This window comes from Eschrichtius robustus, chromosome 12 (genome assembly GCF_028021215.1).
Source record: "Eschrichtius robustus isolate mEscRob2 chromosome 12, mEscRob2.pri, whole genome shotgun sequence".
NCBI lineage: Eukaryota > Metazoa > Chordata > Mammalia > Artiodactyla > Eschrichtiidae > Eschrichtius > Eschrichtius robustus.
The window spans coordinates 27,708,442-27,734,656 of record NC_090835.1 but is presented as its reverse complement, the minus strand read 5'-3'; the positions used below and the strand labels follow the sequence as shown (position 1 = coordinate 27,734,656).

Genomic DNA, 26,215 nt, shown 5'->3' with positions numbered 1-26,215 from the left:
ACCTGCCAATACAGGGGACACGGGTTCGAGTCCTGGTCCGGGAAGATCCCACATGCTGCGGAGCAACTAAGCCCGTGCGCCACAACTACTGAGCCTGCGTTCTAGAGCCCGCGAGCCACAACTACTGAGCCCGTGTGCCACAGCTACTGAAGCCTGTGCGCCTAGAACCTGTGCTCCACAACAAGAGAAGCCACCGCAATGAGAAGCCCACGCACCACAACGAAGACCCAATGCAGCCAGAAGTAAATAAATAAATGAATTTATAAATAAATAAATAAAATAGGCCACTAGATCATCCCAGCCTCAAAGAGTGGAGATTTGTAGGGCCTGAATACCTGGAGTGGGAACCATTGGGGGATATCTTAGAGTCAGCCCGCCACAGCATGCAGTAGGCACTCAGCATATATTTGTTGAGTGAATGAGCCTAAGAGCTGGGTTCTTATGATTTGGGCTAAAGACATCCTATCATCTTTTTTTTCCCCTATCACATACTCTCTATATAAGATGAGCAAGGTTTGCTTTAATATTTTATATATTAAATTATATTTATATTTTATACCTACATGATATTTACATAGTCTTCCCCCATCCTTCATAATGCCATCTGGATGCTTGGTTACTGGACTTAAGGTTTATCCAAAATGCTGCCCTTACCTACTCCTAAGGAGGAATTTTTTCAAGGGGAGGATCAATCTGGCGACCCCTTTGATCTGATACGCTTTGTCTCTCATGTTTCTCTTGCTGCATACGTGGTGGGGATTTAAAACAGTCCCCACATCGTGCTTTCTGGATTCCGAGTCTTTTGTACATGGAGTGCCCCGGGCAGCTTTTTGCTTGGAGGGAATGAAAAAGCAAGGGTGAGGGTTCACGTCTAATGTGTTTTAGTTGAAGTCACTGGCTACACGTGGAAACAGTCAGCTCTGCTTTCTCCCCCAAGCCTTTGATATTGTTGGGGCTTTTCAGTGCGTGGCAGGATTATTTAACAAGAGAAAGTCAACATTGTCCAGCATTGCCACACTGAATGGAGAGAAACTTGCAGGCGAGTCACTGAACCTGAAATAAGCTTCTCTTGCCCCAGGCTTCCCAACTTTTTTGTTGTTTGTTTAATTCCAAGGTCATGACAATATCTGTGTGAAATGGTTTGTGCTGTAGCTTAAGACTCTGGGTCACACTTTGCTAGGTTGGAATTTTTTTTGCTTCTTCCCCGTTCAAGAGCAACCTTTACATTGAGAAGACTGGCAGGGGTGGGGCAGGCAGGCTCTGGGACCCTGTCCTGAACTGCTGTAAACGCTTCCCCACTATCTTCTTGGCTCTGAAACACAATGCATGAAGAAGACAAAGAAGGACAAAAATCACCATTTGGGCCCCTATGGAAGTTCCATTTGTCAGATGCCCCGGTCTGCCCATTCCCTCCCTCTCTTCTGCTTTGGCTTTGAAATTGAGTGTTGAGTGAGTCCAGAGGCAGAGGAAATGGCACTGTATACCCAGCCCAAGGCAGTTTGATCCTCATGAAAATGAGAAATCACCTGTATTGACAATAGGCATGCCTGCTGCTGGCAAGATCTGCCCTTGTGCAGATTTGCTGCTGGGCCTTGCTGTCACCCTGCTGGGTTGGTTTTTCCAGTAATAGACTCTTCCAAGCCAAGTCTGACAACTGAGTGGTAAATCCTCCGGTGAGCTGGAGAGGTCTGGGCAGAGGGATAGAGAATGGTCAGTTTAAGAAGACCAACAGCATTCAATTCATTTCTTCTGTGGCCTTCTCTGGCCGTGCATTTCAGTTCTCTGGAGACGTATAACTTGTGAATTGACTGGTTTCCACGAATATTATGAATTAACAGGAAGTAAGCCATGTCCATGCTCAAGTTCCATTGGAAGTGAGGAGGGCAAATCCTATTAGCATTTATAATTGTGTTGCTTTTTCATATTAATCCCTTCCCATGGCTGAGGAATTAGGAATTTTCTCACATGCTGATGGAAACCAGTCCTAGGAGTGTGTCCTGTCAAGTGCTGGAATATAGATGATGATATGAGACTGTGACCTTCCCCTCTGACAGGAGCTCTTCCTTCTGTGGTTAGATGCGTCTGTGATATTTTGCATATCTATTAGATTAGGCTTAACCACGATTGTGGAAATTCATTATTTGAAGTTAAACCAAACCTCCTGGCCAGATATCCATACTTGGTTACTTGCTGTTACTTGATTGGGAAGTGAAAATCCTTCATTTCATAAAAAGTCCTACAGCCTTACAGAGCGCCTTCTTCATTGGCCATTACACCTTCTGGATTGTGTCTCTGTTTTCTCTTTGACTTTATGCCATGGCAGTTTGGGGTGGTAAATGCACCGATGCCTCTGATTCCACTGTTTGCAGTCCCACTGCAGCAGTGATGGTCCGGAGAGAATAGAAAATGTTATTGGGATGTCAAAAGGGAAAAAAGAAATTTCTGCGTTAGAAACTGAGACGATAGGGTGTACAAGAAGAAAAGTCATATTTGTGAGCATTAAAAAGAAGAGCCAACCAAAGAATGATGTTTTCAGTATAGATCAGTGGTTAGTAGTTTGATGCTCTTATTTTCTTTTTCTTTTTTTAAGATTTATTTAATATTTATTTACTTATTTAATTTATTTTTGGCTGTGCTGGGGCTTAGTTGCGGCACACGGGGTCTTTGTTGAGGCACGCAGGATCTTTCCTTGCGGTATGCGGGCTCTTCCTTGTGGTGCTCGGGCTTCTCTCTAGTTGTGGTGTGCGGGTTTCCTCTTCTCTAGTTGTGGCCCACAGGCTCCAGGGCGCGTGGGCTCTGTAGTTTGCGGCGCACAGGCTCTCTAATTGAAGGCGCACAAGCTCAGCAGTTGTGGCGCGTGGGCTTAGTTGCCCTGCGGCATGTGGGATCTTAGTTCCCTGACTAGGGATCGAACCTGCGTCCCCTGCATTGGAAGGTGAATTATTTACCCCTGGACCACCAGGGAAGTCCTGTTCTTATCTTCTTGAACGTAGACACATTTCTGAAATTATTGACAAGCATTTATTAATTAATAAAGGAATCTGTTTGGTGCTCTGTCTCTGGAGAAGCCTTAACTGAAATGCAGTTTTGTAAAACAGCCAAGTTATGAATGGTTTTTGCTTGACAGCAACTTGAACTAAAACCTGCTGAGTGGTACCCAAGGTGTTGAAGTCAGAATGAAAGAAGCTGCAGCATCCTTGCTACATGGCTCTTTAGGTAAGAGCTGTGGAAGAAGAGAAGAATCAGATCTGAAATCCGACCTCCTAAGACGTGCTTGCCCTTGTCCTGATAAACACTTTAGCTTCTGAATACACAGTTACCTGCTACCCATCAGCTTGGATGCATCATTATCTCTGCAATTCAGGAAGGATGTGCAGAATCTCTGGCCCTGCTGTTTGTCACTTTCCCCCGCGGCTATGGTTAATGGTGTAGCCATTCACCCTCAGCAGGCATAAATCCTTTTTCCCACAAGAGGGTATTGGCTGGATACAACATTTATAGGACCAAAGGAGCAGCTGGTGATGTCAATTTCAAGGCAACTAGGTTGTCTTGGACATCCATTTAGCAGATGGCCAGGACTTGATAGATGGAAGGTTATTAGGATCCAAGTCAAGGGCCACATGGCACAGTGGATGGGAAAAGTAAACGGCAGCACATCCAAATGCAGACACACAGCCTGGTGGGGCTTCTCTGCCTCATGTCGTTTTGCTTCAAGCAGGAATAAATGTATGTCTGCCTGTAGAGCCTGGATTATCGACACATCTCTAGAGATTATCAGTAAATTGGTTACTAAATTGATAGTTGGCTGAATCCTTATGTCTATTATTTGGAAAGAAAATTTTATGAAGTTTAGATTTCATCAGCATTTATATAAATTTGGCCTTTTGCCCAAACCTACATGGTTTCCTGTATTGCTAATGTCTCTATGTCTTTTGGTTATATCCAAAGACAACTTAAAAGCTTTAATTTCAGAGCCCTCTGTTGCATCTGTATTGGAAGTGCCCTAAGCTGTGTCTTGCAATGCGAGCACAAACTCCGCAGGGAAAGGGGTGTCCATTTCTTCTCATCCATTTTAAGCTCATTTTTGCAATTGCTGCCTTTTCCGTATTACTGCATAACTCCTTTGATCTTAAAGTGGAAGGAAGCAAATTTCAAGAGCTAGGAAAGCTCCTCATGTGGCTTTAGCACGCGCAGCATATTACAAAATGGAGTGGATGTCAAATAAAACATAAATTTGGATCATTTGAAATTCGAACTCAAGGAGGTATTGCTTTTAGAGCCAAGTGCATTGAGAAGTCTCAGGGATAAAACTGCTGTTGTTTGACATTCATTTCCATTTGAACGTTTGGGTCGGGTTGTTGCCATGTCATATCCAGCCCTTACTGAATGTTGCATTTGTACTCAGCATTATACTCCAAGCTTCATGCATTTCATTCTCATAACATTATGAGATCATATCCCCATTTCACAGGTGAGGACCCAGAAGCTCTAAAAATTGCATTTTTTCCCCACCCCTTGGCCTCCTCTACCCAGGGCAGAGACCGGAGTATAAACAAGGGTTGCTGGTACACCCTTTCCGTAGGCATATTTCAAAGCTGCCCAAATTGCTCAGGGTATGTCCCTGAATTTTTTTACATGGCAAAGTGGTTGAAGCAGCGAGTGGAAGGGAGTATTTCAGTTAGGGTTATGCCTTTCTGGAACAAACCCGCTTATTAACATGCTCTGGATTCTAACCCTGAGTTTTAGATCCAAGACATGAACTGGAGAATAAGTTACTTTGACCAGCCAGTGATCTCCATTTTTCTTTCTCTTTCTGTCCATCTTCTCAACCCCAACCGTAAAAACCAGCAATGGAGGCTGTGGAGATAAATGGGCATTGGAGAAGGCTTTTCATTTTCCGGATTGCTTAGAATCTAGGGTCAGGCTCTTGAGCTCAAATGAGACCAGGACTGAGTAATCAGACACAGAGATAGTGTAGTCAGAAGCAACCAGAAATTGAAGGTGGATTAGGTTATCAGGTTATTTTCCTTTTGCGTGGGCTACAGACGTCATTGGTAGATGTAACTCACAGAGGATTAGGAAAAATTTCCTTGAAGTTTCACATCATCAGATGAGACTAAATGCATTAAAGTGCCCTCCTGACTACAAAACATCGCCCCACAGTTGGGATCAAAAATCAGTATCCGTGAAATATTGCCATGGTAGAGGAGGGGTTAACACAGTTTTGTAGAAGCACATGAGTTGATCAGGTTGATGGTAAATGTTGTGCCTTGTGATGGTGGCATCTCACTGAGAAACTTTCAAGACAAACTTTCAATAAGCAAGGTGTATTGGTTAAGAAAATTATTGACATTATAGCCTGTCCCCATCTTCCACCTCTGTACACAGTCATGAAACTCAGCTAAATTTTGCACTGTAATCGATGATGCCAATTAGTTAAAACAACAATTACTTTGTTACTTTAGGTTGGCTGGTCGGTTCTTCTGGTCAAGGCCAGCTTGGCTGGTCTCTGCCGACTGCAGGTGGTCCATCTGAGGCTGAATGGTCTCAAATGGACTCACTCTCCTGTCTGGTAGTTGGCAGGCTGGTGGGTCTAGAATGGATTCAGCCTGGACTGCATGTGTCTGCTCCTTGTGGTCTCTCATCCTCCAGTAGGCTAGCCTGGAGTTCCTCACCTGGTGGTTTCAGGATTTCAAAGATTAATAAGAGAGGATAAACCCTTGCATTCGCCTCCCTGCATAAGCCTCTCGCTGCCTCATATTTGCTGTCCCTTTGGCCAAAGCATGTGGCCAAGCCCAGTTTGTTTGTCTGTTTGTTTTTAATTAAATAATTTATTTATTGGCTGCATTGGGTCTTCATTGCTGTGTGCGGGCTTTCTCTAGCTGCGGCAAGCAGGGGCTACTCTTTGTTGTGGTGTGCGGGCTTCTCATTACAGTGGCTTCTCTTGTTGCAGAGCATGGGCTCTAGGAGCGCGGGCTTCAGTAGTTGCAGCATGCGGGCTCAGTAGTTGTGGCTCGCAGGCTCTAGAACGCAGGCTCAGTAGTTGTGGCGCACAGGCTTAGTTGATCCGCAGCATGTGGGATCTTCCAGGACCAGGGCTCAAAACCCGTGTCCCCTGCATTGGCAGGCAGATTCTTAACCACTGCACCACCAGGGAAGCCCCCCAGCCCATTTTCAGAGAGTGGAGAGGTTGATGTGAGCTCTTGATGGGAGGAGTGGCCAGTCACGTTGCCAAGATGCATGTGACAGGGATGGCAGGAGTTTGTGGCCATTTTGCTATTTCCCACATACATTAGAGTAACTTCAGGTAGTTGAACTGGCATTAACATGTCTCGCAGACTGAATCTGGACATGGGAGAAGGAAGACTGTGTTTTTGCCTGTAACTTCAATTTGATATGAGATACTTCTCTGCGTTCTTACTTTGTTCTGTCACTTTTGAAGTTTGGCCATTTACTGGTAGACTCTCTTATCTTGCATTCTTGAGTTGTGTTTCCATTTTTGGTCATGTTTTAAAATTTTTGATTAGTCTATGCCATGGTGCAAATATGATTTTTTTTTTCATTTTGTGGTATTCTGTGGATGTTTGCCTTTCAGAAGTGTTTTGTGCTTCAACCAGTGGCTTGAGCTTCCTTTCGGGCAATTTTGGAGCTACACTCATGGCAACTTCCAGAAATCCATCATTGTGATCTGATACACTGATCCTTTTTTTTTTTTCTTTTTTCTAGTACTCGTAGTGTTTACAACGTAGTACCAAATTCCACCTCATTTTATTAGTCTATAAACATAGCCCCATACATAATGACACCTGTGTTTGAATTTAGTCGTAACTCAGGGCTCCAGACATTACTATGTAATCACTGTTAACTCATAGAGCATCCAATCCGGGCTTTTCATTCTCAACTTCTGCATCGTTGGCATTGTGGGCCAGATAATTCATTGCTCTGGGGGGGGGCTCTTCTGAATATTATTGGATGTTTAGCAGCAGCCCTGCCTCTACCCACTTGACGCTAATAGCCTCGCCCTTCCACCCTTACTTGTGACAACCAACAGTGTCAGCAGACATGGTCAAATATCCCCTGGGTGGGCGTGGGGAGTGAGAGATAGGTAAAAATACCTCCAGTTGAGAACCACTGCTTTAACTTGGAGACGCTGAGGCAGAAGAGAGAAAGAAATTGTGAAGTATGACTTATTATTAGAGAGCAAACTAGGATTGGCAGCCAGACAGGGAGAATCTGTAAGGGAGGAAGGGGTGTGGCCATTTTTCAGCTACCTTAAAATTTAACCTAAGCTGGCCCTGGATTCCTCTGGATTAACCAGGAAACATCAAGTTGGGTCTTGCTACCCATTGAAAGTTTCGTCAGTATCTCAACTTCATTGTGTTAGAAGTGGATTAAATGTAAATAACACCCCTGGGAAAAAAATTTTAGGAGATATGCTGACCATAGATAATGGATTTGGGGAAACTCTTTATTTGGAAATAGTTCGACATGCACAAAAGTAGAGAAAATTGTATCATGACCCTTCTGATACTCATCACCTAAGATCCTAAATGATTGATTAATGGCCAGTCCTGGTGCATCTATACCCCGCTCGCTTCCTCTGCTATACACTCCTGAGTTATTTGAAAGCAAAATCATTTCATTTGTAGCTATTTCAATATGTGTCTAAAAGAAAGAACTTAAAAACCAAAATTATAATACACTGGTGGAATTTTAATCTTCTAGAAAGGACAAGAATGAGAATTTATGCCGAGTAGTATCAGAACATAAGGGGAAAGCGTGAGGGTCAAAATCAAAGAGGCTTGACATTTTGGCAGATTAAAAACTCCGGGGGGTGGGGGAAGGGAGGCCCCTGGTGGTCTAGTGGTTAGGACTTGGCGCTTTCGCTCTGGGGCCCAGGTTCAGTCCCTGGTGGAGGAACTGAGATCCCGCAAGCCCTGTGGCACCGCCAAAATTAAAAAAAATAAAAATAATAAAGTAAAAAAATACTCCAGCGGGGAAGGGAGGTTGGAGACACTGTCTCTTCGAGCTCCTTTCTGCTCTACATTTTCCCTGCTTGAGTGACTCTTAGAAATGCCTCTTTGAGCATAACTTAAGGTACAGGGAATCGGGATCCTTAAAAAGGAGAGTAAGCCAGCAGGGAACAGATCCATTTTTTAAAAGAAGAGGAAAAAAACATAATCACAAAAAGGTATTGAAATATTCAATCACTGATGGATTGCTCTCTGATGACTTTCAATGACTTTTTAGCCAATTGGGATCTACTTTTAATAAAACAAAGCAAGGGGAAAGTCTGCTTGCTTTTTAAGATTTTGCTAGGACTACGGTATTTCTCTCCTGTTCTAATGTATTCTGAGAAGTTTCTTTCTTTTGATTTAGACTTCCTCACTTGGTTTTATTGTGTCATAAATCTCCTGTGTTTGGTGAGAGCCATGGTGTATGTGAGACCCAAGCAGCTTGCTAGATAACATCTATTTCCCCCCCTTCTCTTTAGAAGATTAAACTGAGACTGTTGTGTCTGATGCCAGAATAGATTTAACCAACCATGTTTCCTTTACATATAGGCCAGTCCAAGGGACAATTCTGCACTGGATCCTATTATCCATGGGTTGAAGGGCGTCGTACATCATGGTAAGTAAGCTGCATACACTTCCTTTTGCTGGGCTGTGAAGGGCTAAGGTCTCCACCTAAAAGAATGGGTTATCTTGCAGAGGACGGAGTATGACACCCATTCCTCATCCACTGATGTTGAAGGGCATGAGGCCCATTATTTGATGGGTAGAGAGCACATCCATTTATTACCTGCAAATGGATCTGGGTTAACAGTAAGCAATTTGTTTCTCTTCAGGTACCACTCGGAATGCATGTGTTATAAATCAGGACACCCTAAGATGTACTATTCGTACACGTTGAACCTGCCAGGTGCCTCATATCTATCCTAAAATTATTCCCTTTTCAAGTAACTTTTCATTTATGAATTTCTTGATTTGCCCCACAGATGTAGGGGAAAAAACTTAAGTAGCCATGACAAGTCATTAAATTTTGCCGCACGTGAGCAAGTACCATCAGCTACTAGAATGGAAAATGCTAGGCCGTGTTCTGTGCAGCAGACGTCCTATCCTCAGGCATAAAACGGGGAGAGAAAGTAAGATAGATGGGTTCTGTCTTACCCAACTGTTTTTTATTGGAGGAATTTCCCTGCAACTTTATTATCGGCCATGCATCATTACCTATGACATCAGGATCCTCTAATTTCAAAAGTACCCTTGTCACAGGGAGGTGTGGAGATGAGAGGTACTGTAATGATTTGCAAGATTTTAATAATCTAATTAGAATTCCAAAGACATTGACAGAAATAGCATTAGTAACCTTAATACATCTCCCCTTCCTCTCCACGGCTCTGATAAGACATCTTCACACCTTTCTGGGAGGATGTCTTTTGACATTAGCCAATTCTGCAGAGCTTAACAGACATCTTACCCCCTTTCTCTCAGGGAAACAAAACCAGTAATCAGTGTTCCGTGGAAGCAGGTAGGATTTTGGATCGTTTTGCTCTTATAAGTGTTCAATCATACAGCGGGTAACAATAATAAACCTAGTGAAAGTAGAAAAATCGGGTGACTGAAAACGCCTCATTGAGGTTTTCACTTTAGGAAACGTCCATTGCTTCCCGATTTTCATTTGTATCTCTGAAGAAATCTCCTCACGCAGAGCTGGGAAGTAGGTAGTATGGAAGTTTGCCAAGGGAATAAAACACTTTTGCCAAAACTTAGGCCGTCTGCCCCTTTGTGATTTGATGTTGATAGCAGTAGTGGTGGGTGTGAGATGTAGGGAAATTTGCACTGGGCAGCCTCAAAAAATGCACAGAAAGTTGATGTTATGGGCAACACGCTGTGTTCTCTGAGCTCCTTCCCAGAAGGTGCCCGGAAACTCTCAGTTCATCAAACGCTTTCTTGGAATTCCAGTCTATAATATAGATTATGAGGTTGGGGGTTTGAAATATACTAAGTGATGGATAGATCTTCCTTCCCCCTGACTCTCCTTCCTGTTTTAATACAATCACCCCACAAAGAATTCCGGAATCTTCAAAACAGGTACCTCTTCTTCAGCCTGAGAGGAAGCACTCCATCAGCTATGGCATTTGAGTGGGTCTGTGTAATCTCATTTCCATGATGATCATTGCAGGACATTCCACATGTTAAAGATAAGCAGTAGGCTTCCTTTAGCCCCCAAATCCCCAAATCTCAGTAAACTCACTGCATAGTGATCATTTGGTTCATGAGCTGCATGCCGGCATAATTGTGTAATCCTTCCTCATTATCCACAATTAGCCTCTAAGAGGCAGTTATATGCAGGAATAGGATACCTGTTACTGGGAGGATGGCAGAGACGCCCATTATGAGGTTTCAACGCTACCTCCTAATTGGAAAGTCAGAGGAGACCTGCAAAAAATAGTTCCCTGCAAAGGAAGTTCCCTTCTTTTTTTCAGTGTAACAGAAATAATTATCCCCTGGGAGGGGTGGGCATATTTCTTCTTTAACACACTAGTGAATGTGTTTGTCAATCATTGATATTTGACAGGAAGACGTGAAGCATTCCTGTTTGTGGGCATGTTTGGTTGAACTTTAGTCTTCTGGTAAAAGTCTGCTCTTGGTTTGCCCCCATGCGGCTGGCATAGCCCGAGAATTACTCCTCGTGCCCAGTTCTGGAGCTCAGATCAAGGTTTCTAACGTCTGGCTTTTATCCTGATCATGTTAAGTAACTTACACCACAAAGGGTGCCCAGACATGTGCCAAGCTGAGGTGAGGAACTGCAGAGTTGCTCTGTGAACACAGCAACCTAGCCCGGGAGGGAGTGCCAGCAATTCTGGGGGAGAATTCCTTCCATGTGCCATCGCAGGCATTATCAGGGTCTTAGGGTGGAAAGAGCATGGGCTTTGGAGCCGGCCAGGCTTTGGCGGGGATCTCGGCTTTGCCACTCACTAGCTGGAACTATGGCTGCCTCTTTAGCCTCTCTGAGAAAGTTTACTTCTTTATTCAGCAAAAGTGTTGCACGCCCACTGGGTGTGAGCCCTGGGCTGATGTACTGGTGAAGACAGACAGACACAGGCCAGCCGTCAGGTACCTGGAAAGGAGGTGAATGACACCCCCTCTCCCTCCAGCGTGCCTGGAGCGTTACCCCTTCCAGCCTTTGCATCTGCTGTTGCTGGTTCCTCTGTCAGAAACGTTCTGCCCTCAGCTCAGAGCAAGTGTGTCTCCCTCTAATTATTTCAGGTCTCAGTTTGGATCTTACCTCCTCAGACAATTCTTTTTTTTTTTTTTTTTGGCTGCGTTGGGTCTTCGTTGCTGTGCACGGGCTTTCTCTAGTTGTGGCGAGCGGGGGCTACTCTTCATTGCAGTGTGCAGGCCTCTCATTGCGGTGGCTTCTCTTGTTGCGAAGCACGGGCTCCAGTAGTTGCAGTACGCGGGCTGAGTAGTTGCAGCACATGGGCTCAGTAGTTGCAGCACGCGGGCCCTAGAGCACACGGGCTTCAGTAGTTGCAGCGTGCAGGCTCAGTAGTTGCGGCACACGGACTCAGTAGTTGTGGCGCACAAGCTTAGTTGCTCTGCGGCATGTGGGATCTTCCGGGACCAAGGATCGAACCCATGTCCCCTGCACTGGCAGGTGGATTCTTAACCACTGTGCCATCAGGGAAGTCTCCAGACAATTCTTTCTTAATTATCCTATCCAATTCCCCATCATCTCCCCATTCCCATCACTCCTTGTCACATCATCTTAGGCTTCTTTCTTTGAAGCACTTAAAAGTATCTGAAATAACCTTGTTTGTTTATTTACTCCTGTATTACCTACTAAAGTGTAAGCTTCATGAGGGCAGAAGCCACGTGTGTTTAACAACTAATAGATGCTCAGTAAAATAAGCCAAATGAGCAAATCAAGTAAAGATACAAATAGGTGAAAAATATCAAAATATAAAATTGGAAAAAGAGGTGGAGGAACTAAAGGCCTCACAGGCTTTGCTTTGATTGGGAAGAGAAAGAAGTAAGATAATGGCTTGGAAACTTGATTCTGCCCGAATTTCTGGGGCCATTGCTGACTCTCGTTTTGATAACCGTCATCACTTCTGTCGTTATTCCAAAAGAGAATGAACATCTGAAGTTGTTAAAACAAACAAACAAACAAACTTTTGTTGGAACTAGAAACATTTTCAGTTGAAGGTCCTATGAAGGATTTGAATTATCTGTTACTGTGATGGACATAAATAATCGTGCCCTTCACAGAACCTCTGGCTTGGGAACAATGACAGAGACGTATACGAAGAAGAAATCAATATGGATTTCTGTTGCAGTTCACAGTTGGCTTTTATTTCTTCAGCTCTGGGAGTCATATCTTAGAATATTCATTCCTCATTAAGTGGATGTGTTTTTTTTTTTATAGGAAGCATCTTTTTTTTTTAATTAATTAATTAATTTTATTTTGGACTGCATTGGGTCTTCGTTGCTGCGTATGGGCTTTCTCTAGTTGTGGCGAGCGGGGGCTGCTCTTCTGTGTGGTGCGTGGGCTTCTCATTGCAGTGACTTCTCTTGTTGCACAGCATGGGCTCTAGGCATGTGGGCTTCAGTAGTTGTGGCACATGGGCTCAGTAGTTGTGACTCACAGGCTTAGTTGCTCTGTGGCATGTGGGATCTTCCTGGAGCAGAGCTCGAACCTGTGTCCCCTGCGTTGGCAGGCAGACTCTTAACCACTGCACCACCAGGGAGGTCCCTGGGAAGAATCTTACATGTTCCTTTAGCTGAAATGGCAATGAGGAATCTGGTCCCACCAGCCAACCATTGGCATTTGGTCAGTAGGGTCCTCTGTGAAGCAGACACCAAGATGGGATTTTAAGTGCGGGCGAGTTTTTTGGCAGGGAGGGACTGCCCAGGAAGGATAAAGAGGAGAGGGAGCAGGAGTGGGTGGGGAGAACACTGGGACCCCAGTGCAGGTCTGATACCTCTAAAGAGAGGGAACCTAGGAGGACTGGCTGAAGGCAGCTCTAAGAAAGTCTTGGCTGGGACCTTGGAGAACGCCAGAGCCAAGACTGCCCGTGAGAGGAGTCCTCTGTTGGGCAGCAGTGGCCCAGCCCTACCAGGTGTGGTCATTGGCTAGAGCATCCCAGCGAGAGCGGCCTCCCTGTGAGCGCCGAGGTGTGCCCGAAGGCACAGCAGCTCCCAAGCCTCCGCACAGCAGCTTGTCTCTAGAAGGAAGATCTTAGGGGTGTCTCCTGTGGCTGGTCCAGAGGTCACATCTTCCTTCCAAAGACATTTTCCTCATCACCTTGCCAAAAAGTTGATGACTTGGTCCTCTCACTTTTAAAATGCTCAGAACTTCTTACAGTCACTGCTTGTTCCTTTTGTGCATAATCATTAAGTGCCTTATCTAAGTACACCATGAAGCTAGGCAGAGAGAAAGCACAGCACGCATGGACCAGCCCTCCCTGAGTTTGTAGACACTCAGGAGAGACATATGGTTAAGCATGTAATTACATTAAAGAGTGAGGAGGGACTTCCCTGGTGGTGCAGTGGTTAAGGATCCGCCTGCCAGTGCAGGGCAAACAGGTTCAATCCCTGGTCCGGGAAGATCCCACATCCCGTGGAGCAACTGAGCCTGTGTGCCACAGCTACTGAGATTTCGCTCTAGGGCCCACGAGCCACAACTGTTGAAGCCTGTGCATCCTAGAGCCCGTGCACCACAACAACTGAGCCCGCATGCTGCAACTACTGAAGCCCACGTGCCTAGAGCCCATGCTTCGCAACAAGAAAAGCCACCACAATGAGAAGCCCACGCACCGCAACAAAGAGTAGCCCCCGCTCGCCGCAGCTAGAGAAAGCCCGCGCGCAGCAATGAAGACCCAATGCAGCCAAAGATAAATAAATAAAATTTAAAAATTTTTAAAAAGCAATCCATTTAAAAAAATAAAATAAAACAATAAACTTGTACGTGAATTTGTGTAAAAATGTACCAATTCCCTTGTAAGTAGTTTGTACCCAATTGACCAATGCTAAGTAATGTACATTATATCCTCTGTTAATTAAAAAGGATGTATTATTTTTCTTTCAAGTTTTTCGATTACCTACTTTCTATTCTTTTTCATAATATCCACCCAAAGAAAATCCAGCAGACTGTACGTATACCTAGTCTAGAACGCTGTCAGAAAGGCATTGGAACACTAACTACTCCCTCATGTCAATCATCTAAGAAAGATCTGTTTTTTTGTTTTTGGAAGGAAACTTGCAGTAGCGATTGTTTGATTGTTCAGCTTTGACTATCCGCCCCTCTTTTTTTTTTAATATTTTTATTTTATTTTTATTTTTGGCTGCATCGGGTCTTAGTTGTGTCATGTGGGCCCTTCGTTGTGGCACGTGGGCTGCTCTCTAGTTGTGGCTCGTGTGCTCAGTAGTTGCGGCACGCGGGCTTAGTTGCCCTGCGGCGTGTGGGATCTTAGTTCCCTGACCAGGGATCAAACCCGCCTCCCCTGCGTTGGCAGGTGGATTCTTAACCACTGGACCACCAGGGAAGTCCCTGTCCCTCTTTTCTCATCACCCTGCTTGCTGTCCTTTCCTCTTCCACTGAATGTACTACCTTAGTGCATAGGAAAGTATCTTCCTCCTTCACGGGAAACATAAAGGGGACAGTTAGAAATTGCCTCAGACACCAGTCAGGACGAGATGGCTCTTCTCCCTGTCCTCCCTCCCCAGGCTCTTCTGAGAAACTTATCAGTGAAAGTACAAATACATTATCACCCGAGAACGCCCTTCTAGTGATGTCACAAAATGAGGTGCTTGCAAGCTTTCCTTGTTAAAACTCACCAGTAGAAGTTGGGTCTATGAAAATCAAACTTTCTTTGCAGAATACCTCACCCAGTTGTTGACTAGTTTATTCACTGGGCTCACTTTGGGGATATTTTCTACCCATCTTCTCCCCTGCCCTGGGATGCTCATTGTCAACTTACCAGATCTGTGGACAAAGTCCTAGAATAGTTAGACTCAATCCAGGCATCTAGCAGAAGGGGAGGTAATAAAGTAGATCTGCACATACATGTGACTACCTGCCAAGTGTTTTCATTTGGTGGTGAAAGCTGGAGTATCTGCAGCTGTTCTTTTTTCCATATCCCACCCGCTAGGATTGAGGTTTCTATAATCAAGACTAACCTGGAAGAGACTCCAGTCATAGAACAACCTGAATTCCTTCTAAGGCAGTGGCTAGGCTTTGCCTTGTCAACTGCCACTGCATCATTGGCCACAAATACATGATTTTAAAAGAAACTAGCCCTGGGGCACAGCGCGGCTGGCACTCCAGGACAACCACCGTGGGTATGAAGGTGGCGCAGCCTTTCCAAAAGCTGTGTAGCCATTGCTGCCAAAGTTACACATAGGCCGTACCCTCTGAGCCGGCAGTTCCACATGTAGGTATACACCCAAAAGAAATGGCTACAAAAGGACCTGTACACAGGAGCTTTGTTTATAATAGCCCCCAAATGGAAACAGCCCAGATGTCCACCAAGGGGAGCCTAGATATTCAAGTTTTAGTGTATTCATACAAGGGAATAGTGTGCAGCAATTAAAAATGATGAACTTGATTTACACAAAAACAAAAGAACGTGTGCTGCATGGTTCCGTTCATGCAAAGTTCAAGAACAGACAGAACTAATCTCTGGTGATAAGAGTCAGAATAGTGGTGTGAAGGGGTACGTATAGTGAGTGAGAAAGGACTCAAAGGAATCTTCCCAGGCAGTAAAAAAATGCTATATATCTTGATCTGGAGGATGATTAGATTACATAAATATGTTATAAACATTTACTACACTGTCCCCTTAGATTTGTGCATTTGACTGTTTGCAAACTAAAGAACAGCCCATGGATATTATACATTAATTTTTCAAAAATATTACACTCACGAAGCTCAAAAATAATCTACCATCACGCACCAGACAGTCAAATATTAAAAACCCTGACAGTGTCAAGTGTTGGCAAGGATATGAATGCTGGGAACGCTCAGATTTTCTGGAAACGGTTTGGCAGTGTCTAGTCGAATTGATTCAGTAGTCTCACTGCTATGTATGTCCCCTGGAAAAACTCAGATAAAAGTGCACCATGAGGGACTTTCCTGGTGGCACAGTGGTTAAGAGTCCGCCTGCCAATGCAGGGGACAGTGGTTCGATCCCTGGTTTGGGAAGATCCCACATGCCGCTGAGCAGCTAAGCCTGTGCGCCACAGCTACTGAGTCTGCGCACCTAGGGCCTGTGCTCTGCAACAAGAGAAGCCACCGCAATGAGAAGCTCGCGCACTGCAACGAAGAGTAGCCCCCGCTCGCTGCAACTAGAGAAAGCCCACACACAACAACGAAAACCCAATGCAGCCAAAAAATTAATTAATTAATTAATTAAAAGAAAAAAACAAAAGGCACCATGAGCTGTGTATGAGAATGTCTGTGGCATTGTTTTTCCTAACTGCCCAAACCCAGAAATGCCTCTGATACCTATTGTTAGCAAGCTGGATAAATACAGCAAAGTGTAGTCCTACAACAGAACAGTTCACCCCAGTGAAAACACGTGGAGTCTCGTGGCTCACACCAACATGGGCACATCTGAAAACTGTAAAGTGATGCAAGAGTCTGAAGAATGCACAAGGTATTCTTGAACAAGTGTTCAAAAAATGGGAAAACCTAACCTTGGTTCTTTAGGACTGCACATGTAGGTGGTAAAACTACAAGAAAAGCAAAGTAATGATTATTTAAAAACAGAGGATGGTGGTTACTTCTTGGAGTGGGATGGGAAAGTGTTAAGGGCCTGGCCCCGGGGAGGGTGGCAAGTCTCCCCCTGTTCAGAGTGGTGGTTACTCCAGGGTTCACTTTAGGATTATTGGTTAACAGTATGTTTATGTTTGTACACCTTTCTGCATGTGTGTTAAATTTCACAATCAAAGAAGACAATGATGAGTATTAGAAAGTCAGAGATTCAGGCAGTGCTTTCTTCTGGGAGACATCGAGTACCAAGTGGCCTCACAGCAAACAAAGAGGGGAGTAGTGACAGCATTTTATTTTTTCTTTACGAAACTTTTTATCATAAGTACCCCTGACAGGTTGTTTGTTCTCTCTACAAATTGATTGTAGACCAGGGAAAGAACTGTGGCTGCCTTGGGATTGTATCATTAAGCGATGACTTTGGAAGCCAATACTTCCTTGTGGAATTTAGAAAAAAGAAATCAGAAACCAAAGGGATGGGGTGGCAGGTGACAGGTCTGAAAACAAAGGCTCTTCGTTGTTACTGGGCTGGTGCATCCTGGCTCTGTACCAGGTCAGGGTATGATTAGCCTGACAGGCATCATTAAATCCTCCAGAAACCCTCTGATGTGCAGCTCTCATATCCCCCATTACCTAGAAAGGCAAGTAAAGCAGGCAGGGCCTGGGTGACTTAAACCAAGGTCTTCGTGACTTGAGGCTGACTCTTGTTACTCCCAGGCCATCTCCCGCTCTGTTCTTGGCCAGGGTTACCATTTGCATCTTTTGGTTGACTGAGGCTCATCATATAGACTTGTTAAAGGGGCAAGTGAAGAAATACTAAACGGGCCCATACTCTCATCCTTCCAACACCATTTTGATTATCCCTGGAATGAAGATCTCAACATGAACTTTCTAAGACTAAATGGCTGAAGCTTCTGAAAAATATCTTGCATGGACTTTGGAAGAGGAAGACAAATCCTAGCACAAGGAACATTTGGAACAAAGCAAACTATTTGGTGAAAATGGCCATCTGTGTTGTTACAATCCAGCAGCAAGAAGATGGAACAGAGATGAGTTGATTTGATTTGAGGGGTTCTTGCCTGTTCTGTGTAAGTGAAATTTAAGCCCCTTTGATCACAGTGTCCATCCATCGTGCCTAATAAGTGCTAGTTCAGGTGTTGAGGGTAAGATGATCAACTAGATTTCCTCTGCCTTTGGAAAAATTTTAATCTCATGAGGAATCTTTCCTTCTCTTTTCTTTTCTTTCTTTTTGGTCCTTGCCATTCTTGGTGACGGTCAAAGAGACTATAATTTGCCTACAGAATCATGTCATGTGTTCCCATGAATACAGCAATTGGAACTTTGAAATGAATTTATTTACTTATTTATTTATTTTTAATTTTGATTTTTATTTTTGTCTGCGTTGGGTCTTCGTTGCTGCACGTGGGCTTTCTCTAGTTGCGGTGAGCAGGGGCTACTCTTCGTTGCGGTGCGCAGGTTTCTCATTGCGGTGGCTTCTCTTCTTGCGGAGCACGGGCTCTAGGCGCACAGGCTTTAGTAGTTGCAGCACATGGGCTCAGTAGTTGTGGCGTGCAGGCTTCTGTAATTGTAGCACGTGGGCTCAGTAGTTGTGGCACACGGGCTCTAGGGTGCATGGGCTTCAGTAGTTGTGGCCCGCGGGCTCGGTAGTTGTGGCTCACGGGCTCTAGAGCTCAGGCTCAGTAATTGTGGCACGTGGGCTTAGTTGCTCCATGGCATGTGGGATCTTCCCGGACCAAGGATCAAACCCATGTCCCCTGCATTGACAGACGGATTCTTAACCACTGCACCACCAGGGAAGTCCCTGAAGTGAATTTTTATAAAAAATCTGCATCATGGAATACCTTTAGAGAAATGAAATTTTATTACTTTTCACTTGAAATTTGACTCTTAGGAACACTGCTGAACAGAGATTCTAGACCAGCACTTCAGAGTTCAGGCTGTCTTGGATTTGAATGCTGGCTTTGCAGCTTGGGAGCTGTGTGATACTGTACAAATTGTTGGCCCTCTCTGTCCCTTAGCCTTCCACCTGGGAAAATGACAATTGTGAAAGTATCTGCCTCGTGGGTATTAATGCTAAATGCTTTAAGACAGGGAAAGTACTGAGAAGGAATGGTGCCTGGAGTGTGTCCACTGTCCTGGAAATCAGAGATCAGGAAATACAATCTGTGGGCCAAATCTGGCCCACTGCCTGTTTTTGTAAATAAAGTTTTATTGGAACACAGCCATGCCCATTCATTTACTTACTGTCTATGACTGCTTTTACACTATAACGGCAGAGTAGTTGTGACAGAGAGACTCTCTGGCCTGCAAAACCTTAAATATTTACTCTCTGGTTCTTTACAGAAAAAGTTTGTCAACCCTGCCATGTCGAAACGGTAACTATTGTAGCTCTACTAATAGTGTTGCCTTCACAAAGTGGTTTGTTTATTTGGGGACAGTGCAAATACCCACTCAGGTCATTACTTACCATTTGATACACTTTACAGAGATGGGCTTCAGGTTTGATATTGCCCAGATTGCCACATCATCCAGATATATTTCAATGAAATTAAAGAGGGTTCTGTTTTAATGTTAACCTTCAAGGAAGAAATCATTCAAATTTTCTCCCTTTTGAATGGGAAACCCAGTGCTGTATTATCTACAGGCCACTGATAGTTTTGAACATCTTAACACGTGACAAAATTTCCCCCTCTGAAATTTATGTTTCCAGCATCTAATTACATGGAACTTTCCTGAAGTGTGCTATAAATATGCAGCACCCTGGTCTTGACTAATAGGCTCAAGTCTGTTATGGATCCAGGGAGGGCAGATGCTTATCTGAACCCCTTTGATCTCAAAATCTTCTAGAAACAGGCGCTCTTAAGCCATTTCCACAGTTTCCTGGCTTTCGGTTTGTCAGAACCACCACCATAGATGTGGGCTATTTCCATTTCTTTTCTTAGCCAAAGCCAGGAAATGGGATGCCGTGGGGCGGGCTCTATTTTATCACTAATAGCATTGTGAACAATCATGTTGAGTCAGAAAAAGACTTCAAAAGTGATTCCTTTTAGGTTAATTTGAATTTGAGGCTAGTCCTCATTTAGCCAGCCTCCTGTGTCAATATGTCATCATTTGAACAGGATTATGGGAACCCAGGGAAATGCCCTTTTCCTGGTTGTTTCACTGGGGTGTGAAAAGCAGAGAGTTTAAAAATATGTCTCCAATTATATACTGTGAAAGTGCTCGCTAAAGTGCTTGGGGCTGCCTGCTGTGACCTTCTTACCCTGCTCTATGCATGTCATCTTGGTATAGGAGAAGCAGGGTCGCATTGTGGCCAAGAACCCAGGCTCTGGGTTTGAATACCAGTTCTGCTTTTGGCTAGTTGTACAACCTGCACAAATCACTTCACCTCTTTGTGGTTCCATTTTCTTAACCATATAAAGTGGTGATAGTAATACCAACCTTACTGGTTTGTCTTGAGGAGTCAGTGACTTATTGTACAAACTTGTGTCAGGACCCAGTGTCAGCTATTATCACTGCCATCCCCCCACCCTCACCCCCAACAAGTTGTTGTTGTTACTTGTTGATGTGAGTATGGTGGAGGCCATGAGGTGACAGGAGATGATGGTGGAGCTCTGAGTTCTGCCCCATCACTACCCAGCTATTGAACTAGAATGTATGTTGCTTGACTTAGTTGGGTCGTATGAAAATAAAACGAAGTGATGGAGAAAATGGGCACAAAGATGATTTGGGATAGCCAGTCCCTTTGAGACCAGGGGATAGGGTAGTGGACCAGGGACCAGAAAGAGGGTGAAAGGAAGAAACAGAAACATCTGTTAACCCCTGGCTATGTGCCTAGCTCTGCCCAGATGTTCTATACATAGAGTCTCATTTAATCTCAGCAGTAGCCCAGGGAGAGAAGAATGCTTAATCCATGGTACAGATGGGTAAACTGAGGTTCACAGAGATTGGCCCATTTGTCCCAGCTCATGGCAGTGGAACAGTGATTTGAACCCATTTGTATTGGACTCAGATGCATTCTGCTGGGCCAGTTTCCAATTCTAGCATTGACTGTCTTCCTAATTATTGTCAAAATCACTTAACTCTGGTTTCTGCCTGGGTTTCTCCTCTGTGAATTAGGTCATTGACTGAGCATCAAAAGGAAGCTAAAAGAATGTACACGCCATGCCAGTTATGGCCACCAGAACCAAGTGGGGGAGAGAGGCAAGCAACGGAACTGTTCAGTGATAACACTGGGGTTTTGTCACTGTATAACTCTATAATTTAAACGTTATGTTCATTTCCTTAATTGTTGACAAGACTCTGCGCTCTTTGTGTAGTTTCTCTTTGGAAATGTTAATGTCAACATATGCTTTGTTCATACATCAACCCTTAAATCAAAATGCTACATTTGACCACCTGACCACCAATAAACTCAGGGAGGCTAGATGTCTTTGAACCTGGGTAGAGTGGCTATTTCATGACCTTGGAGTGCCACCCTGGTTCCTTGAATACAGGAGTCTGATTAATCAGGTGAGCTCTCTCCTGCTCAGGCCGCCCTTGCTCAGACCCTGAAATAAGATGCCATAGTGGGGGCTTCTCAGATCTTCTCTGGACTGTGCCCATGCAGAAGGCCAAGGGGTGTGTATTAAATCCTCTGCACCCTGGTGAAGAGTGTTTCAGAGGCAGAAATAAGCTCCACACCTCTCTATGTCCTCATGTAGTTTGCTCCATTCATGCTTGAATAGTATTGCTTGTTGCCATCCCTTCTAAATACCCTGCCCTTCACAGAGGAGCAGGTGTCAGCAAACTTTCTTAGTAAAGGGATTAATGGCAAGTATTTTTGCCTTTGCCAGCCATCCATTCTGTGCTACAATGACTCAACTGCACAGTAGTAGCCTGAAAGCGGCCACAGACCATGGTATGGCTTTGTTCCAGTAAAACTTTACTTACAAAAACAGGTACTAGGCTGAATTTGGCCTCGGGGCCCCAGTTTCCCCACTTCTGACTTAGAGCTACTTAGTGACTTAGTTTGATCGATTTTTTTCAGCCACGTATAAAGGAGCTGCTCTCTCAGGCCCTGTCTTGGGTGCTGGGGATACACTAAGGAGCCACAGTCTTGATGTAGTGGAGCTTCCAGTCTGCTAAAAAAAAAAAAGAAAAGAAAACTATTACTAATCAATTACATAACCTGTGAGGGAGACCCAGGTCTGTACAGCTGTGACCGTTGGCAAGGTCACAGCCCTCATCATGACGTTGATACCTACTTCACAGGGTCGTGAGGCCTCCATGAGAGAAAGGCCACAGCAGGGCCTGGCACCAAGTTCATGCACCGTAAATGTGAACTAGTCAAAAGACATGAACTACAGAACATCCACGGTGTGGATGGAGTCTAGGGTTCAGGTCAGTGGAGGGTAAACTGAGGCCAGGGAATCCGGTCAGTATAACAGATGGGAGTTTGCTGCCACCGGCCTTGTGAGCATCTTGCACTGTGACCACAAAACAGGCCCTGGACCCAGCTTCTAGTAGACGCAGAAAGCTGATGGGGACCTTCGATGTGAATCCTATTGAATTATTTCAACCTCCTATTTCATCAGTTCTGTAACTCTCATGTCTTCATATTTTTATTGAGATGTAATTGACATATAACATTATGTTAGTTTCAGGTGTATAACATAATGATTTGATATACGTCTATATTGCAAAATGATCACCACAATAAATCTAGTTCACATCCGTCACTGCACATAGTTACAATTTTTTTTCATTCATATTTTAACAACTCTAAAATTAGGATGCACCTTCCAGGTGATACTGTATCATTGCTTAATTAGCAACTTGTTGCCTTTACTAGTGGCATTTGAAATAATGGTGCATCTTACGACTGATGGTGACATGGATATGAAGAAATCTAGGATTTATTGGTTATTTAAAATACACCAACTGCTGTGTTTGTTTGTTCCTTCATTCTCTTTTCACAAAGATTGGGCATCTACTATGTTCCGGGCAGTGTTTTTGTTGCTGGATATACAGAGTGAACAAAACAGGCAAAGGCTTTGCTCTTGTGGAATTAAATAAGTGAATGCATCTGGGAAGGAAATAAACCAAGTGTGATGTAGATGGTTAACAGCAGCGGGAACAGCCTTAGATGGGGCGCTCAGGGTTGGCTCTCAGGAGATGAACTGAGATCTGAAGAATGAAAATGAATCACCCATATGGAGTGGGGGTGGGAGTAGGGCAGGCACTGTAGGCAAAGGGAACAGAAAGGTGAGAAGGAAGGTGATGGTCAACAAGGGAGAGGGCAGAGAGAAGACGGGTTGCAGAGTTAGATCATGGAGGGCCTAATGGCCTTGGTGAGGAGTCTGGATTTTATTCTAAATGAAGCGAGAAACCACTGGATGATCTTGAGCTGGGCATTGTCAGGATTAGATTTATGTTTAAAAAGCTAAATGAGTTCTTCAGTCTTCAGAGAGCTTTCCTCAGCTGATCATGTTTATGTCAGCTGCAGGTGAGGAAGTGGGGGCCCAGGGATACAGAACTGGGTAGTAGAAAGGGATACCCAGACTCCCTCCCCACCTCACTGTGTGATCTTGGTTCAGTCACTTTCCCTCTGTGGACTTCATTTTCCTTATTTGTAAATGAAATAGAACGAGCGTCCTTTGAAACTCTTTGGAACCCCGCAGAGTTCTCTGTGGTTCTTGGGTGACTTCCCCAGGATCCCCTTTTTGTTAACTTCAGTGTGGTGCTTTTTCCTTAAAATCATTTGTCATGAAGTCTTGCAGGCAGCCACACCTTGAAAACGGTCCAGCCCCACTTCATTGCCCCGTCTTTGCCGTTTCATCCTCCTTATTGATGAGAGAGAGAGATGATGTGAATGACAGTCAACATCCAATCAGATAGAGCAAGTTTCATTTCTTATATTTAGGTCATAAAATTAGTTCCTTGACTCCCTCTGCCACCATCTTAATTAAAATGTAATGCTCTCTTACTCCCTGGTGGCTTCTAGATGCCAAGCTCCTGAAGTCCCTGGATTCTGGCCTTCAGGCTCTTGCTTTCCATTCCGACCTCCCACTTCCTGATGCTGTTGGGCAGGCCCTTCTGTCACCAGCTTGTCAGACCCGTGGCCCCTCCCAGATCACACAGCCCATCGTGCCTACTCCAGGCTTAACCCAGAGCTGCTGACTCTATGTCTAGTGTTTTGGCCTTTTCACAATTTTTAGCCAAATTCCAGATTATCCTTAACCAGCAGCTGATTTTTTCCTCCTAGAGCTGTCAAATTTGGGGCACTTGAACTTTTCTTCCACTTTCCCTTTTGCTCCACTTCACTCCAGCCACACACCGGGCAGAATCCCTTTGCAGGGGCTTTTCTCTGTGCCTGGAATGTTCTCCCCAGGTAGCCACCTGGCTTGCTTCCATCTTCAGGTTTTTCAATCAAATGCTTCCCTCTCAACCAGCCTGCCCTTTGACACCTTTTCAAAACAGTGGTCAGGGGAGACCTCATTGAGAAATGTGTCATTCAAATATGAGTAAGTTGTTAGCAGCTGAAAGGCATTTGGTCCACAACCAGCCACGAATAGAGCCGTGAAAAAAATGTTCCAGGCAGAGTGAAGAGCCAGTGCAAAGGCCCTGGGGTAGTGTGATCATGGACCAGCCAAGAGGTCAATATGGCTCAACCTAAGGGCCAGAAGGTAGCAGTGGATGAGGCTGCAGAACAGGGAGGAGCCCAGTGACACAGTCCTCATAGAAACTGGCTTCTCAAGTGTGATCAGCATTATTAAAAATGCAGAATCTCAGTCCCCATCCCAAACCTACTGGATCAGAATCTACAGTTTAACGGGCTTCCCAGGTGATTTGCATACACATTAAATTTGAGCAGCACAGTCATAAGTCTTCTCCTATTTAGCATGACCTAATCCCCAGTTTTTTTCCACTGTCACTCTCCCTACCTTCCCCAATATGAAGCAGAAGGCCAGTGCTACCCCAGTGAGTTTAAGCTTTTAAGGAAAAATTAATAACTTTTCCTTGTAAAAATTTTGGGAAACCCTGAAAAAACCAATCATTGGGCTAAACACTGAAACTTGGGCTTTCTGTTCTTAGTTTATTTTATATACTTCCCTAAAATTGGTTGATTCCTTGCTTTGGGGATAGGACTGGTCTTCTTCCCCTAGAGACTCTCACATTCTGTCCATATACTTTCCAATGAAATACTTTGTTCATTTGGGTGTGTGTGAATATTTTCAGTATAATTCCATATTTCTCGATTACTGTACAGTTTTCATCTCTGTGTTGATCATCATGTTTTATAAAGGCTTTCTTTTTTCCTATATAACCAAAACATTGAAAACATTAGGTTATTAACACACTGAAAAATGCAATCAATCAGATGATTATCATCTAATGTTTTAATGATCACATTTTTAATCCAATTATGCATGTTTGAATCTTTTAAGTTTTCTTTAATTAAAGATTGCCTCCTAGCACTGCTATCAGAAATAAGAAATTGAACAGAATCGAGCCAGATATAATTTAATGTTGAAAGGAAATTGCAAGGATAACTGGGCCGCTCTGGGTTTAATTGCTGACCATGACTTTAAAGCCCTCATACAGAATTTTCTAATTGATAAGAAAAATTTAATCATCTCCTGATATACTCCGTTTGCATTCAAATAAGGTATTCCTTTTTCTAAATAAACCTCCCCTAACTGATTATTCATATTGTCGTTGAGAATGCTTGAAAATGAAAGAGTTGGGTGAAATGTAGACTACTTAAGATAGTGTGTATTTAATATAAAAGTCATACATTATTCATAATTTTTGCAATTTGAATAACTTTGAATTTCGCATCCCTGTTTCTCATCTTTTTCTTTGATGAACAATTAATTATTAAAATATAATATTGTCTGCATACAGCACTGGGATACTTGAAAGTAGAATATGAGATTCATTCCTTTTCAGTTCTTTTAGCTAGTAATGCACGGTACTTGCTTATTATGGTATAATGGAATGGATGGTAGGATAAGTAGAGTATTTCAAATATTTTTCTCAACTAGTTAAGTGTCTGGGATAGGAATGTTTCTAATTCAAATTACTAATAAGAATAAAAGTTAGAGGCAGAGTGCTCTGATCTGGATGGCTTTGGAGTCAACTGCCCTTTTATAATAGCATTCATTTAACAAGTATCTATCTGTGCTTATTCTATGCTAGACACTCTCCTAAACCCTTAACTACTGTTAATTCATGTAATACTCTCCTGATACATAAACCTCCAGATGAGGTCATTGTTATAATCCCATTTTACAGATGAGGAAACAGTGACAGAGAGGTTAAGTAACTTGTCTTAGGTCAGAGCTTTAAGTAGACCAGTTAGGATTCAACTCCAGGGGCCTGGCTCTAGCAGTCCCTCCACTTTATAACATGTACATTTATTAAGATTTTC

The 26,215-nt window shown here is 43.8% G+C and overlaps 1 protein-coding gene across 3 annotated transcripts in view; it reads left to right on the top strand.

Annotated features, from left to right (window-relative positions):
- PTPRG (protein tyrosine phosphatase receptor type G) overlaps window positions 1–26,215 on the top strand; it is a 723,417-nt gene that overhangs the window by 540,650 nt on the left and 156,552 nt on the right. For all 3 annotated transcript variants that reach the window (XM_068557227.1, XM_068557228.1, XM_068557226.1), the window contains exon 6: window positions 8,565–8,631. In XM_068557227.1, the coding sequence (XP_068413328.1) occupies window positions 8,565–8,631 (67 nt within the window). The remainder of the gene's footprint in view (window positions 1–8,564; window positions 8,632–26,215) is intronic.